General features: G+C 26.0%; 1 protein-coding gene across 4 annotated transcripts; it reads left to right on the plus strand.

The window, feature by feature from the left end:
- The first annotated feature begins 477 nt into the window (after nucleotides 1-477).
- On the plus strand, nucleotides 478-14,065 carry LOC100642437. 4 transcript variants are annotated; one of them, XM_012316754.3, is made up of 20 exons: nucleotides 478-674; nucleotides 3,745-4,131; nucleotides 5,926-6,050; nucleotides 6,186-6,352; nucleotides 6,423-7,316; nucleotides 7,392-7,558; nucleotides 7,632-7,671; nucleotides 8,986-9,153; nucleotides 9,354-9,492; nucleotides 10,521-10,724; nucleotides 10,861-10,995; nucleotides 11,087-11,263; nucleotides 11,390-11,541; nucleotides 11,611-11,693; nucleotides 12,012-12,344; nucleotides 12,445-12,712; nucleotides 12,806-12,888; nucleotides 12,974-13,193; nucleotides 13,282-13,715; nucleotides 13,809-14,065. In XM_012316754.3, exons 2-20 carry the CDS (start codon nucleotides 3,890-3,892, stop codon nucleotides 13,936-13,938), a joined length of 4,161 nt encoding a protein of 1,386 aa, XP_012172144.1. In that variant the 5' UTR covers nucleotides 478-674; nucleotides 3,745-3,889; the 3' UTR covers nucleotides 13,939-14,065. The 4 variants fall into 4 exon arrangements, with proteins under 4 accessions (XP_012172144.1, XP_012172149.1, XP_048270281.1 ...); XM_012316759.3 differs by having other exon boundaries at nucleotides 3,759-4,131; XM_048414324.1 differs by having other exon boundaries at nucleotides 3,781-4,131.
- Nucleotides 14,066-14,122: the final 57 nt, after the last annotated feature.

The raw sequence follows: 14,122 nt of genomic DNA on the forward strand, positions 1-14,122 counted from the left end.
AATATAATCTATAATTTGTATTAAATTTCTAATTACATTTAAATAAATTTTGGGTATATAGAAATATAATATAAATGTATCTGTGACTTTTACTTCCTAATTCCTTGTAAATTTAAAAACATGAACAATATATTTATCTCATAATTCATTTTCTCTAAAGATATTAAAATCTAAAAAATAAATCGTTTGTAACAAATTGTAGTATTATAACGTGGAATTTATTATAAACTTTTAAGAAATTTCCGTTAGAAAGATTTGAGAATTATTACCTATATTCATTACTAACTTTTTTTACATGCGTGAGTGAAGTAAGATTTTAACAATATAACTAAATAATCACTAAATAATGAAACACACAATAACGAACGCAAATTAAGTATACGTTGTATTGGCATCTCACAGAAACTGTAGTTGGCATAACATACCAAATTTCGCGCCGTTAATGTTTTAGAAAACCGGACCCGGAAATTCTACTTCATTGACGCAGTGGCGTAATCTTTTGCGGTCTATCGGTTGCTTTGCGATTCTTTCACGTAAACGGTAACGTAAAATGGCGAATTGGAATTGTTATTTACTTGCGCGAACTATAACGAAATAACTAGAATACAATCTAAGGAATATTTACTGCTGCCGAATTCGGGATTGTGTATTTATTTCTTCTTCCACGAACAACTGTAAGTATCACGGTTGTCAATTTAATAAAAAATTTATAACGTGTGCACTAGACGTCGATTCATATTCAAGTCGGTAATTCCGCATGTTTTTTTATATGAAATTGACAATAAAATAGCTTTATAACATAGTAAAATGTAAATGTTCTTAGTGCTATTTCATTATAATTTTTGCTTAAGATAATTGAAATTTTGAAATAAGGTTATGGTAAAATTCTCAAACAGTTCTACCGTCATTTACTTCGCACGTTTCGATGTTGAATTGTAAATATATTTTATTATACATAGTAATATGTGTATTTCTAGTGCACGTGTTTACTTTTAATTTATTATTTTAATTTCTTAACGGATATATGGAAACCAGGTCGATTTGTTTCTTTGTTTTCTAGGTTATGATTCTGTGAAATTTAACTATTTTTCATAATTGAGATATTATTCCAAATTCTCATTTTGTATTTACAAGTGTAAAAACAATAATAATGTTAGAAATCACATACAACACACACACGCGCGCGCACGCACGCATGCACGCACGTACGCACACACCTACACGCACATAGTAGAGATAATTTTTACATTCAATTTTATTCTGTATTTACATACTTACATATTATAATTCAATATATCATATTAATTATTAACTTATATCACATGTGTTATAAAAACTCCAATAATTCGTTAGAGATTTCCTCATCTGAATTTCAACATATCTCTTGCATTTAAATCTATTGAAAATTTATTGTAACTGTAAAATATATATTTAAATCATGTATTTTTATTGCATTGAATAATAATTATTATAGTTATTGATTATTTGCAAAGTAATAATAAAAATATATAAATTTCCAAACAAAATATCTTAGAAACACATTCTTACTACAATGCTTATTTTATTAACAATACATAACAATATTTCATTAACAAATTTCTTCTCCGTGTTCTATGTTTTCAATGATTTTCTGTACTTGATTAGATTTATATGGTTTTATACATGTATGTTGTGAACTATATTATTCATATTTATTCAAAAGTACTCTATGAAGTATTCTATGAAGTATTTGAGTATATTAATTAAAGGTAGTTTTAATAAGTGGACGGAGAAAATAATTTTGTGAAAAAATCGTATTTTTATTATCAAAAGAATATTTTAATTATTAATATTATTGAATATATATAGTATATCCTGTTTATCGGTTTACAAGCTATTATTTCCTTAACTATTGAAAATACTGAAAAATGTTTTATATGAAATTTGTTTGATTTTGTGAGAGAACAAGATTTTTTTACTTTTTTATTTGAAGGGATTTCCAATGCCAATATAATGTTTTTTTATATACCACCTGATGCATTCTTTAATTCTCTACAGGAAAGTATATATTAAAATACTTGGGTTGAAAAATGATTAGTTTAAAAGATATTTTAATTTTAATTTTGTAAAACTTATTGTTTGGAAGACGAAGAAATCATAAACATAAAAACACAGCGTTGTCTTTTCTTGTCTTTCATATGATAAGTTTTACTAGATTAAAGTTAAAGTTAAAAATGTACACATGTAGTTCCATTTAAAGAAGTTACATTGGCATTGAAATTTTTTTAAATAAGAAGGTAAACAATATCTTACTAAGTTTCCCTCAAGAAATCAAACAACTTTCATATGAAACATTTTTTAGTATTTTCAATAATTAAGAAAATATAGTGTATGTACAAATGAATAAGATATAATGTATGTATATGTGTATTACATTTTTGTAAACAGAAGATATGTATAAATATTTTATATTAGCGAAAATGCACAAAATTTTGGAAAATATTTAGACAATCATAAAAGTTTTAATTATATATAAATCAAATTATTATGTAAATTCTATTAGTTATTTAATATTATTAGAGAATAGTGAAATCATTACTTTTTAACAATATAGGAGTTTTGTAGTAAACTTTTTCTTTGTTAATGAAGTATTTATAGAGGACATTAAACATCATATTCTCAATAATATATTATTTACATTTTTATTAAGCAGTTGCTATTTATATGAGAATACGTATTATATATCTGATAATAGGACGTATCTCACAATGTGAAATAAAATAAATCTAAATATATTATGAAATTTCTTAAACATTCTACTGTACAGAAAAGTGTGTAATCTATTATTCACATAAATTTATCCGTATGCTATTTAAATAATTTCAAGATCATACAAATTCTCTTTCTTAAAATTTTGCATGCTACTATAAATTAGAAAGATATTTTTGTCTATAAGGTTTATTAGAATATATTCTTTACATGAAGAAAATAATAGCTTCTTATTGTTAAAATTGTAAATCTTTGAAGCACATGTTGTACAACAATTTTTATATAGTTTGATTATGCAACAGAAATTTATGTTTAGATTTAATTTTTAATTGTGATGTGATTTAAGGTGGTTTTGTGCAATATTTAAAAAGCTGTGTGTAGGAGACTACCTAAGAAGTTTAACGTTTTACTTTATGTCTATTTATAAATAAAATAAAATATTTTTGGTATGCTTTTTATATTTCTTAATGTTATATTTTGTAGTTCAATAAGATCTTGTTCTAGTTTCTATATATATATATATATATATATATATAATATATACCTATTTTAAACATCTATCATAATATACATGAAATGTAATTAAAAAAAAGATTTTATAAAGCAAATGTAAAGTATTATTTTAAGAAAAAGAATAATTGCCATTCAGTTTGGGAATAAATTACTTTTTGCAAATATGTGATTTTTTATCTAGAATTGGTATATGTAATTCTTTTGATACAGGTAAACAGTTTTATCATCAGTAATGTTATTATTCTTTGGTTTTACAAATCTGAACAAAAATTTAATATGATATGCATTACAAAAAGCAGTGATACAAACATATATTATCATTAACCAAGGTTAATTTAACCTGATCTAATATTACAATACATTTTTATTTTTAATGTTTGTTTATGTATTTTTATATTCACATTTTCTATGAAATAATAAAGCTTAACTTATGTAAACATATATCATAGAGAAACACAAGTAATGTTAAATTACTTTTAATAGGTTTTATTGTGCAGATACTAATTCATCGTTCTACAGATATGATACTGATGGACTGGTGTAATTTGGCGTAGTAGTGACATTGATTCATTTGATCTACATTGATTGACAAAAAATCATATTTGCAAGCATTTAAGTCTTAAATACTATGGCACAATATTATAATTTCGTGACCAATGCCAGTGGTACATTAACACTTGAAGAAGTACAGAGAATTTGCTCTGTTGAGGGACAAAGTGTACAATTAGTTGTTGAAGACATAAATAATGGTGGTAATGGTTCTCAACAATTTTTGGCTTATACCACTGCACCACAAAACAGCGGGCAAGCGATATTTTCACAGCAAATTAATTTAGGGAGTCAAATTTCTGCAACACAATTGGATCAAGGGTAATTTGTGCGCATGCATTTTAATTATCCAAATATTGAAGTAGCAGTGTAGTATCTTCGTGCTTTTAGTCTTTTGTGTGTGTGTATGTGTGTGTGTGTATATATATATATATATACACACACACTCATACACACAAATTAATATACATATTGCAATATAAAAACTATTAGATACTCGAGGAAAACAAAGGGGGTATTGGTATGTGGTGCTTATTATGAAAACTAAATATCAATTATTGAGCATGTTATTAGAATATAACAAATATTTTTATTCATGTTGCATTGTGAAAATATATTTTATAGTACGTAATACGGTTGCAGTTATATAATAATTTAAATAAATTATTTTAATTACACACAATTTTGTAAATAGATTTATATACTTTCATGTATATATATAATGTGTTTAGAATAAAATTATATTCTGTCAGCATTTAAATTTGCAATTCTAACAGACAATTATGTCTGTTTTGATATGTTTTATAGAAATATAGCATATTAATAAAAACTTCTTAAGGTTGTCTTCTAGCTATATATGTAGAAATATGATGTATTAAAGAAGTTATGAATTTGCTTCTGTTAATAAAATTATTAAGAATAATAGTGCATTGTTTATTTGTAACATTGAAATGTAGATTTAAAATATATTACACTAGTGTATATATATATACATACATATATGTGTGTATATGTATATGTATATGTGTATGTATATGTATTGTACATGTGTGCCTCAAAGAAATCTTTTGTAATTACACAGTAGGTTTTCTAGCTGATTTAATAATGAAATATTGTATTTGGGTGATCTAAATCATAGTAAATTTATGTAAGCATGTAAAATCTGAGCATATCATATCAATTCCATTATTCACTTCGTGTCACTTTATGAAATAAGTCACAACAAACAAGTATAGAAATGTAACACAACAAATAAGTGTAATTATATCATTCATTCATTCAATATCGAATGTATTAACAATTTGCTAAAATTATAAAATATCATACAATTATAATCATATAACGTGATAGGAACACATAACTATGAAAGAATAAACCAATTTCAAATATAAGGTATAATATACACTAATAAACCAAATATTTTTAAATAATAATATGATGAAATATGTTTCTGAACTTCTTTATTTTACTAAATATTAATATATATTTACCATTTATGTATACATATAATTATATTACATTAAATTTTCTGTGTTTTGAAATTTGTTTTCCCTAAATTTTTTTAAACGATTTATATGCATCTGTTAAATCTATGGGTTCTATAATTAATTGTTCACATAACAATAATATTACCAAACTCATCTTAAAAAGTTCGTATGCAATAAGTTATAATCCAAGTACATTAAAATGTACTCTTTATTAACATAATCCATTTAATAGTATTTGCATTAAAGTATCTATCATGGTGCTGACCTTATAAAATTAAAAATTTTGTATTTGGTAATATAGTATTTGTATCAGAATATATATGAAATGGAAGAATTAATTATATTTTATAGAATGCAATTAAAAATATAGCAATGCACCCCTTTTTCCTCGTGCTTCTCACTTATAAACATTATACACATAATTGACATGTAGGGACCATAAAACATATCTTCAGTCATAATTTATTTATATGTCATCAGAACCATTCATTAGAAATATATTTAGTTGATTTATAAATGTATACTAATGACTCAGACAGGAAGTAGTTTGCACTATTTTGTTAAAATATTTGTTATTTTGAGTTTTCTCATATTTCAACTTATTGAAATGATGCATTTTTACTTTCAGACAAAACGTTTTTATAATCAAAACAAATTCAAATGAATTAACTTCACCCCAAGGTGTATTAAAAGCTACGACAGTAAATGATAATACTGTAGGAGGGAACATTGTAAACATTGTGGATAATAAAGGTAAATTTAATGAATTTGTATAGCATCTTAATAGTGCATTAAATCCAAGAATTTACACTAATATGTAAAAGGAAGAGTTTTATGGTTACAATGAAAGGGTAAAGCAATTTATAAGAACATTGTTTTCTTATTTAGGTTCCAAAACATTTATAGGTTGTAATAATGATGGACAACAAATACAATGGATAAAAATGCAAGAAAATAGTATTAATGTAAATGCAATTTCAAAACAGAATGCATTGATATCAGAAAAAATTCAAACTGGCAATTTAAATGAAAATCAAAATAATACTTCTTCACAAGTAAGTGTAAAGAATCATAATAGTTTTATTTTGCAAATTATTAAGTGCAATAACAGTTATATATTTTTAGAATCTTCTACATGGACTTTGTGAATTATCTTCATCGAATACTGAAATTGTAAAAAGAAAACCACTTAAATCATACCAAAACAGAAATCGATTATCAACAAATAGTGTACAAATAGGAACATCATCTATTGACAGGGTGAATGTAACAAATAACATTGGAAATCAAATACCAAACGCTAATGCGTCTATCAGAGCATCTACACCATTTTGTAATAAAACAATTAGTCCCATTGGACAGAATGTGACACAAATTTCTACACAAGTACATTCTCCTTTGAGTAAAGTTCATAGTAGACCTCAAGCTCCTACCTTGCCAAAAAGTTCCTTAAAAGTGCAACAGCCTAAAATGGAACAAACAAGATTAAAACAAATGCAAAATCAAAGACAGGTACAAAATGATCAAAGATTACAAGGAAATAATATGCAGAGATTATCAAATATTGCTTCACAACCAGTGCAAAGTTCATTAAATAATCCACGGCAACAAACAACTACAAATTCAGTACAACAGAAACAAATGTCATCTTCATCACAATTACAATTTCAGAAACAAACCACACCGCAAAAATCTCAGTATGAACAATCACCACTTTCACCTCCATCTCAAAATATGCTTAATGCTATGGATGTTGAATCTCTGGAATCTTCATCACTCAGTGAAAAAGATCCAATAAATCAACAAAGTTTTCCTTCACAAACTGATTCAGAAAATGGTTCTACTGAAAGTATCGCTTATCTTGAAAAAGTTATTCATAATCCAACAAATACTAAAGTTCAACCTCAGATACAAGGAAATACTGCAAAAATGTTAGTTATGCTTTCGAATGGTGAACAGAGATTAATTACATTTGACATACCTAACGAAGATTGTACAGTTCAAGATTTACTGGAACAGGTATGTTAATAGTCACTGAATGAAATTTCACAAAAATTATTAATTGAATTAATTAAAAATGATTTGCATTTGTAGGCAAATATTGTATTTTGTGGAAAAACAAGTGTTTCTTTAGTTTCCGATCCTATGTTGGGTATCAATTACATTGTAGAAGCTGGGCCTGGTGCAGTTGCTTCATATGATATGAGTGAAAATGATAGTTCTCAAGATAGTGCAAATACTAATTTAGACAATTCTCATAGGTAAGCTTTTAAATATATTATTGATTGAAGTTAACACATAAAATATTTTTATATATTATATTGAACATTTCAGTTCGCCAGATGAGAATAGTAATCCTGTACAACAAAATGAGGTAAGTTACAATTTATTAGTTTTATACAACAACATCTGATAATATATAAAACATTTATTTAATTTTTGATTTGTAATAATATAATTTATATAAACATTTTTATGATTATGTATTTTATATTTATGTATAAAAAGCAGTAATACTATAAGCATGTTTTGCTTAACTAAAATGAAATCATGCTAGAGAAGTATTCAACGTCTTTTTGAAGGAATAATAAAATAAAAATTATTTTAATTTTGATATATGAAATAAAATATATTACATAGATGTATATATTTTTTAAGTCTAGCTTGTAAGCTAGTTTGTAACTGCACTAAAAATCTATAAAATTTCTATGAATGTTAACGTCATAACTAAGTTATATAACTATTACCAGAATAAAAATGAATAATAATAAAATATGAAACAATAACAAATCAAATTATCATAAGAATTATATGAAGAATAAATGTCATAAATAATTAATACATAAATTTTGGTTGATACATGAATTTTTTATGCAATTAATATGTGAATTGATTGAACCATTTTTTCGCAGAAATGTTTATATAACGCATCTCTTTGTATTTGTAATGATTGGATATTGCATGAAAGTAACAAATTATTTAATATTGACGAAACAGTATGTAAAATGCATGAAGCCTCATTTTAAATTGCTTATATATTTAAACATTGAAAAGCTACACATAGAGATTAATTTTAGAGAGTAATTACACATCAAATTTCTCTTTCAATTTATTACTTTAATTTAAAATCTACGTATAACAATATACGTGTTACATCTATCATGAATTGTTAAATCTATATATTAAATGATATAGTTATATTGTTAAGTATAAGTGTAAATTAGATATTTAATTTTTATATTTCGGCTAAGAATGTTTTTTGCATGAAATTTAAATTTTTATTTCATTAAAGGCATATACATAGCATTTCTAAAAATTTTAACGGAATTACTGACAAAAATAATTATTAATTAGAAACATCATATAAACCATCATTTACATACATCATTTGTCATATAGACAAATACTATTATTGAAACAATTAAATGGACAAAAATGTAGAATGTAGAATATTAAAATTATGACTACAGTGCACACATTGAATGGTCCAGTTTTTCGTAAATTTTAATCATTCTATTATCATAGCACAATTATATTTATTTATAATACAGCTTACATGTATTATGTATTATGTAATACATATTATATAACAATGAATTTTATTTCTTTTATATATAATAAAGATATTTTTTTAAATATAAATGTATTTTTCATATCTTTTATTTAGTATTTTCGATATGTCTTGCAGGAACCTATATATATTGAAGGAATGTTGGCTGTCTGTTCCCATTGTGGTATCAGTTCTATTGACTTTAATCGATGTCTAAGATGTAAAAGAAAATTACCCAAAGATGTGAAATCTATATCAATGACAATGGGTATGCAAGAAAAGAAAGAAACAATGCTAACTATTGACGTAAGGATTATAAGGCTCTAAGAAATCAATATTCTAGATCTATCTAAAATTAAAATTTTTGATATTAACTTGTCATCTCCATATAAATTTAATTTAAAGTCCATTATAATATCTATTGTACGAAATGTAATATACTTTGATACAAGTATAATTTATAATATAAATCTTTAGGTTTATATTATTATGTTAATTTTTTGTAGACCTTTTACAAGAAAAATAACGAACGAAATTCATCGGCAAAATTAGAGAAATTAGAGCGAGATGGGTCTGTGTATAAACGTGGAAGAGGAAGAGGAAGAGGCGGCGTTTCAAGACCAAGGCCTATTCATAAAGAGCCAGGTAGAAAAAATAATTTATATGATTTTATTCAACGATACAATATTATCTTGTGTAAGTTTAAACAGTATGGCTGAACATCTCTGTTGCATCTGAATATAGCAGAAAGAAAAATGAGCAAAATAACACAATTTTCCAAAAGGAAATATGATAGTGGAAGGAATATTTTTCTCAAGGTCATCAATATTTTTTTAAATGGAACCATATGTTTTGTTTAGTGCTTGAACTAAAGAGAAATTAAAAACAAAGATCAATGGTATGTATTTACATTGTATGCCTAACACACTGCGAGATATTTGATGTGAAAGATATATAGAAATAAATGCTTAAGAAATATTTATTTGAATGTACATCCTAACTTTACTACTTTGTATATTTGACACAATATTCAAGTAATATCTACAATATAATCATGTCTACACAACAGATTATATTCATGATTAAAAGTGATTTATTGTTTAAAATCATAATAATGTGAAGTAACATATTTAGCTTCTTTTGATTACTTGTTAAATGATCGATGACTATAACACATGTTAATAATGACATAATTTATAGTAAACACTACCACATATACATATGTATTAATTTTCATTATTATTATTATACGTCTAAACATGCTAAACGTCTACAATATTAATAAGTTTATGTTTCTTTAAATTTGTAAATTTTTTAAAGCTTTATATTTTCTTCTTTCTTTCTTCGAATTTTTCGGAACTATAAATGTGTTGTAGGTCTCGTCTCATATATTATTTCGCGATGTGTCTAAATATATAAATAAGTTAATACTTTCTTTTTCTTTTTTATTGTAATGCTAGAGGTTTGAATAAAGGCATTAATAATTTATAAAAATATGGAACGAACGACCTTGAGAAAAATACTGTTTCTATTATCGTATTTTTGTGTCTTACAGTTGAATCGAATAATCTTTATTACTATAATTATGTTTATATACAACAAAAATTTTGAAGTGAATTCTTTTAAATATCTTATAACATATAGTCAGCTCAGACATGATATTTCTTATACAGAGTGTCTGACAATATCATCTGACGAAGAGGAGGAAGGCAAAATTAAAAGATCGGACGGTTCTAGTAACAATATATTTTCAAACGACGCAAGTAATAATTTTAGTGAAGAAATGGAAACCATTCTTGAGAAGGAACCAGTAATTACGAACAATTCTATTTCTAGCATGAGTTCTGATTATGCTATGGAGAGTGAAGATATTAAAGGTATCTTGCAATATGCTTCATATTTTACGTATTTTACATATGTATATGATTTCTATAAAATACGTTGATTCCAATTTATTGCATTTTGAATTTAATTATATATAAAATGAGAAAATATGAAAATAAATATTTTCAGATAATTCTCTTCAATCTCCACATACTTCTTTGTTGTGTCGAACAGTAAGGATAGGATCTTATAAATATGTTCCTCGAGAGAGAGTCATAATCTCGCAAACTGGAGTAAGATTTGGTGTACCCCTATTAGAAGATGGTAATCTTTTATTAACTATTATATGTTCATAATTATATGTTATTTTGATAGGTATTTGACATATAAAAATATTCGCGCATTTTTGTTGCAGACAAAACTTTTGTAGCATTAGAAGTTAAAATCCAAGATATAGTAAAAGTGCTAATTCATTTTGGCAAAGCAATGCCAGTGCTTTTCTTTTATACATCTACTAATACTGGAGCTATGATTCGCGAATTATTAGGAATGCAGGATCCAAAAGGGCCATATTATGATCCTGCTGGGAAAGGTATCAACTTTAAAATATATTATAGTTTATAATATATTTTACATATAGCTTACATATATAATTATATTACATATTTTACATATATATATAATTATAAATATAATGAGAATGTTAACATTTTTACAGATCATACACATAAACGGATAACTTTACTACCAGAGAAATTATCCGAAGAATCAAAAGTTGTGCTAAAATCTTTGTTTTCGCGAAGACGCTTGTTAGAAGAATTAAGCTCAAAAGAGGCAAATGATATCCTTGTACGAGCATCGCCGAAAGATGTATGTAATATATGTTATTGATAAGTATGTAAAATTACTATCTCTCAAATATAATTCGTCTTCTTTCAGAAGCTAAAAGTACAAAGCTCATCTAGAAAAGAAAATCAAACTGGAACAACAACTAATTCGAATGTCAATGGCGGTATACAGACGTAAGAAACAAATTTAATTACAGAATTAGAATAAATAATCATATTTATACTATTTCTTTTTTCTTCTTCTTATTTTACTTAGAAATCAGTTGATGGTAACAATTAATTTTTTAAATTGAAACTTATATTTTTTATTATATTTGTAGTTTCTATAACTAATATTGAAACTTCTTCATTCTCGGGATATTTTTCAAAGTTGGTCAAATAAATATTAACATAATCTGTTTCTCCTAAAATTCCCCACTTTTGTTTGAAACATTTCGTTTTTACAATTAACAGTTTTCACGTTTCGTATAATGTAGGATTTGTTATTTACAGAATAACTGTATATCCTCCACCACCTGCAAAAGGTGGTATAGCGATTAATACTGAAGATTATTTATGTCTTGGGGAGGATCAGTTTTTAAACGATGTAATTATAGACTTCTATCTAAAATATTTGACACTGGAGGTGTTATCAGAATCTGATCAACATAGAACTCATGTATTCAGTTCATATTTTTATAAACGATTAACAAGTCCACATGCTCAAGCAGGTGAAAGTAATGTACCTCTTTCACCAGCTGCCAAGAGACATGCAAGAGTACAAAAGTGGACGAAAAACGTTAACATATTTGAAAAAGATTTCATTATAATTCCTATAAATGAACAGTAAGTACTTATCTTTCTCAAATGCTCAATTCTGTTTTTATGCCTCTATTTAATCTAAAATATTTCAAAATGACATTTGTTATGTAAAATAATATTACAGTGCCCATTGGTTTTTGGCTATTATTTGTTTCCCTGGTTTGGTGGGTAAAGTTTTTGCACAGCCAAAACGATGTGATGAAAATGATGTTCGCAAGACTGTACAAAAAAGTAAAAAATTAAAGGAAGTAAAACTACAAGCTGTCACGATTGGAAGTACAACTCTCAAACCAGTGACAACTACTGTGACTATAGATCAAGGTGATGATGGTTCAGAAAGAGATGAAGCTGAAGGTGATGATGAAGAAATGGAGATGGATAGCGAAGATGATGTAAGTGTGCCGCAAACTAAGTTATGTTTCAATATAGATTATAATAAATTATAAATGTATCAAAGTATATACTATTGGCAATTTCTAATGTAGGATGAATCAGAAAATGCAGAAAATAAAGGTTTATCTCCGAATGTCGAACCAAATGTACAGCAGGAGAAAGAGACTATAAAAGTGTAAGTATTTGCATATACTTTTAAAACAAGTAACGTTCCAAATAGGATAATATATTTATTCATATTTTTATTTTATTTTTTGTAGACCCTGCATATTAATATTTGACTCTCTTGCGGGGGCAAGTAGAGCACGTGTAGTAGCTACATTAAGAGATTACTTAAGCTGTGAGTATGTTGCAAAAATGGGAAATGAGAAAGTGTTTTCGAAAGATACTATTAAAGGAGCATCGTTGAAAGTTCCTCAGCAATCGAATTTCACTGATTGCGGATTATATGTATTACAATACGTAGAGAGCTTCTTTAAAGTAGGTTTATTTTTTTAGTTTATATCATTGGTATAATTGGTAGACGAGGTAGCATTACAAATTGTACAATAATACATTTTTTTTCCAGAATCCCATTAAAGATTATACGTTGCCAATAAAGACACTGAAAAATTGGTTTGAGGAAATAGTAGTAACAAGGAAAAGGGAAGAACTCTCTAAACTATTGATTAACTTAATGATTGCAGGAAAAGGAGATAGAAACATAACAATACCAACTGTAAATTTTCCCACACAAGATGGTAAACTAAAAACTAAGGCTGAGAACCAGGTTGATATAAAATCTGTGAAAACAGATATTGAAGATAAGAAAAAGCCTATATTAGATGGGGAAAATCGTATTAGTAATAATATGCCAAATCAAACAGAAAATACAGAACCAACTACTGAGGTAGTTAGTAGAACTACATACCAGATCATTCCGTATTCTCCATGTACAAGTTCTAGTTCATCCGAAAGTAATTCAACAGAAATGTTTACTGAGACTAAGACTCCACATCCAAGGTAAATACAAAATTTTACAATTTAAACTATTGTTAAATACAAATTATTCTGCGATAAAACTGACGAACTTTAATTAATTAATTTTTATTGTAGATCATCAAGCGAAACAATGTCCTACTTAAAGTCAAAACGGATTTCCAGGTTAATGATAAAAACTGAGAATCAAGATGATTCTCAAGCGGCCAAAAAGCACAAAGGAGAGTCATTTGATTCTTGTAAATAAATGTTACTTTCTTTTTTATAATGATAAAGTTAGTCCACACTCATAAATAAACATGAAATCATTTACCTATGTAATAAATGTAGTTAATACTTCATAAAACGAATAAAAACATCCAATCATAACTGTATACACTGAAAGTTTTATTTGCTTTTATAACGATTATTTTTGTGTTAATCAGAAATAG

This window comes from Bombus terrestris, chromosome 2 (genome assembly GCF_910591885.1).
Source record: "Bombus terrestris chromosome 2, iyBomTerr1.2, whole genome shotgun sequence".
Classification (NCBI taxonomy): Eukaryota; Metazoa; Arthropoda; class Insecta; order Hymenoptera; family Apidae; genus Bombus; species Bombus terrestris.

Bases quoted from the DNA above. Each gene is read 5' to 3' on its own strand.
- LOC100642437 (XM_012316754.3), top strand. From the start codon at position 3,890: ATGGCACAATATTATAATTTCGTGACCAATGCCAGTGGTACATTAACA. The intron at 7,559-7,631 runs GTAAGCTTTTAA...TGAACATTTCAG, and splicing joins AATTTAGACAATTCTCATAG to TTCGCCAGATGAGAATAGTA. The intron at 10,725-10,860 runs GTATCTTGCAAT...AAATATTTTCAG, and splicing joins GGAGAGTGAAGATATTAAAG to ATAATTCTCTTCAATCTCCA.